The 3,233-nt window shown below is 39.7% G+C and overlaps 1 protein-coding gene across 1 annotated transcript; it reads left to right on the top strand.

The window, feature by feature from the left end:
- Positions 1 to 280: 280 nt before the first annotated feature.
- LOC136748905 (adenosine receptor A2a-like) lies at positions 281 to 1,460 on the top strand. Its single transcript, XM_066702921.1, has one exon. It carries the CDS (start codon positions 281 to 283, stop codon positions 1,307 to 1,309), a length of 1,029 nt encoding a protein of 342 aa, XP_066559018.1. The 3' UTR covers positions 1,310 to 1,460.
- The last annotated feature ends 1,773 nt before the right edge of the window (positions 1,461 to 3,233 follow it).

Raw genomic sequence — 3,233 nt, 5'->3', positions numbered from 1 at the left:
AATGTGTTAAAATGACACGAATTAGCATCTATATTGACAATAAAATAAACGTTATTTTTCTCTGTTTTGTGATATAATGCGTTAAGGTAACCGTTTAAGTGGGCTTCTACTTTTTCTTCCACAGGGAACCTTTTGGGGCAAGATACGTCTAAACTATATTGTTTGAAAGACTTATTATCAGTATTAATTTAGTTATTTACTTAATATGGAGAACATCACAAATGAAACTAACGGTAGATCTTGTCCGGTTATAGCCGGGCAAGTGCTGCATATCTGCGTGATGGTTCTGTTGATTATCGCCATCACACTGGGCAACGTTGTGAGTCTTGTCATCTTTCTGGGGTCCAAGCGGTTCTGGACGCCCCAGGGCTATTTAAAGGCATCTCTCGCTCTGGCGGACATAGCGGTGGGGGTTCTGGTAATCCCATACTCCGTCCATAGGGAGATCCAGGTAGTACTGCAAGGGGAAGACTACAACCAGGACCAGTCGGAAGAAGTGTGGCGTTTCCATCCTTGCCACGTTATAGGACCCATTTTCGCTGGGTGCACTTTTGTCTCCATCACCACCATCTTCCTGCTGTCCATTGAGAGGAGCATCACAGTGCTGAGACCCCTGCACAAGAACATTGTGGTCACCAAGAAACGGACCCTCGGACTCATTTTGTTTTCGTGGTTGCTCTGCTTTTTCCTCGCCCTGGTGCCACTGCTTTTCAGCCGGGACATCACCCTGGAGTACAACCCCTGCAGCCGAATGTGCAACTACGCCTTTTCACCGCCACACCAGAGCTCCGATTTGAATATACTGCTCCTATTCCCGGCCTTTGATTTCTCTCTGCTGGGTGGGACCTTGGTCATCAATCTGATCACTTTCAGTGCGATACGCCAGTTCTGCAACATCCGAAAGCGCCTGGCAGAGTCAGAGACCCAGCGCATCTCCAACAGCCCATCCTTTTCGGACATCCGGGCGGCGAAGACCATCGTCATTCTCACCCTTTCGTTTTCGGTCTCCTTTGGCCCCGTTGCGGTGTTTGTCTTGGGCAGTGTCCTCGGATACCAATGGTGCGACTTCTCTTTCTACGCTTTCTGGATTTTGACCTCCAACAGCTGCTGGAATGTGGTGATCTACAGCGTCCGCGACCGCAGCTTCCGCCGGAGGACCAGGGAGCTGTTCAGCGGGAAGGTGCTGAAAGACCGCCGCCCGTCTGTGTGGACAGAGCGCCGTCACACCACACACTGCGTGGCGGTGATCAAGGACATACTGCGACCACAACACACCAACTCGGCTGGTCCAGCATTTGAAATATTTTGAATACAGTTTCCTAATTATAGACTGTAAAGCGACACATTTTCATTGCCAATTCGAGACGGTTGTCTTAAGGTTTGGCAAATAAAATAAAAACTGAGTGATTGTAATGGAGTGCAAAAAAGAGTTTCATGTTCAATAAAACATGTTAAAGCTTGATATTTACTTTGTGTATATTAAAGGAAGTAGGAGGGTAATTCACTTACTGATATTGAGAGCTAATATAAAGGCATTTTTAAGATCAATTTAATTGAAAACAGAGTAGTGATCAACGTAGTACTAAAACAGTAAATCAAATATATTTGTTATTTCAGCAAACGCCAAAGTCATGATCGTGATCAGGATAAACCAAACCTCGTGGTGTTTGTGTTATGTTGTCTTTAAATGTGTTACTGAGGACGCAGTGTAACCATGTCAGTTCACCAAAAGACATTAAACCAAAAACCGAGACACCGTTCCAATCGAAACAGTAAGAATGATTAATTCCTCTTCCCTACAGAACAAAATACCATTCTTATACTTGGATTTATATTCCTATGCAACCATCCGTTTCAGCCCAACAGGGAATGTGTATGACAGTCATTAAATACTATATTATGTAACTGCATAATGGTGAATCCTTTAAATCACAGACATCTTGACTAAATTGTCATTGCTTCATCCCAATTCTACAATTGCTGGTTTCTGTCTCACTGTCTATGGATTATTATAATTGTATTATAACTATACAACATTTGTATTTAAAGTAATCTTATTAGGACAATAAAAATTGTGAGTTCAAGATAAAGCATTATTAGTAAGGTTAAAAAGTTTTACAGACCTTGATTAGCACTAGTCTAGGACTACTCTACCTAAAATAACATTCAGAAGTCCAAGACTAGTGTTGATTTGTGTCTGTGAAAGCAGCCCATAGTGTTATAAATGAATTATTTGTGTGTGTCTGTCACCTATTCTCTTATGAGCTGTAAAAACTGCAACAATAAGGGCATGCTAAAACATAAGGCTTGTTTTGGGATTGCTAGGGTGAGTAATTGCTAGTGTATAATTGAATTCTTTGTGTTGTGTGGAGGAAATTAAAAAAACAATGATCACATCTTTGTAGCTTTTTACTTATAAATTACATTTTTTTAAAGCAACCATTTTCATTCATACATATTTTAGTTACATAAAAAAAATATTTTTTAAATCATCCCTGGCATTTAATCCAAGCATAATGACAGTGTTCTAAAGTGAATTTTTCAACATTTTCTGGATTAAGCATGAAACCACTTGGCATGCATTGTGTATTATTATGATGTTCCCTTGGTTGCCATAATGAACAATGTTAACAAAATAACAGCTTGTCTTATAAGGGGCATCATCACAGTGTTTCATTGCTGAAAGAATAATTATAAATGTTTGGTAGGCACTTTATACATAGCTTTCTAACCCACTGAGCACAATCTAAAATTATATTACTTAAAAGCAAACTGAGCAGAAAACACAGCAAAACACAAGTGCAAAGGACAACTACAAAATGGTGAAAAAAAATCTAATGTTGTGTCTTTAATCTCTAATTATCCTTTAATTTAGCATTTAGTTCTATAAATTTCTTACTGCAACTACACTTCACATGGCAGTAAAGCTTCTATCATTGTGATCTAGGTTATCACAGTCTGTGTGTGTGTGTGTGTGTGTGTGTGTGTGTGTGTGTGTGTGTAAATGCTGTTTTTAATCAGTGGTGTTGATATCAAGTGAAGATGTGGTATATATGCAGAATGTACCTCTAATTTCCATAACGAGTGCTTCAAAATTTATATTCTCCTTGGCACTGAACACCAGCTAACTATGTAATTGTGAAATGTAGGTACTTTATAAAGACACCTGTTTCCTGCTAATCAGTTCAGCAGTAAGTGAAGTGGGTTGTTCTCTCTAATTCCTGATCAAGAGA

The sequence above is a fragment of the Amia ocellicauda genome, chromosome 4 (assembly GCF_036373705.1).
Source record: "Amia ocellicauda isolate fAmiCal2 chromosome 4, fAmiCal2.hap1, whole genome shotgun sequence".
In the NCBI taxonomy this organism is placed as follows: Eukaryota; Metazoa; Chordata; class Actinopteri; order Amiiformes; family Amiidae; genus Amia; species Amia ocellicauda.
The sequence above is the reverse complement of the archived record's forward strand: the minus strand, read 5'-3'. Positions and strand labels throughout refer to the sequence as shown.

What these genes read in the sequence shown, in the direction of transcription:
- LOC136748905 (XM_066702921.1), top strand. Translation starts at nt 281, where the DNA reads ATGGTTCTGTTGATTATCGCCATCACACTGGGCAACGTTGTGAGTCTT.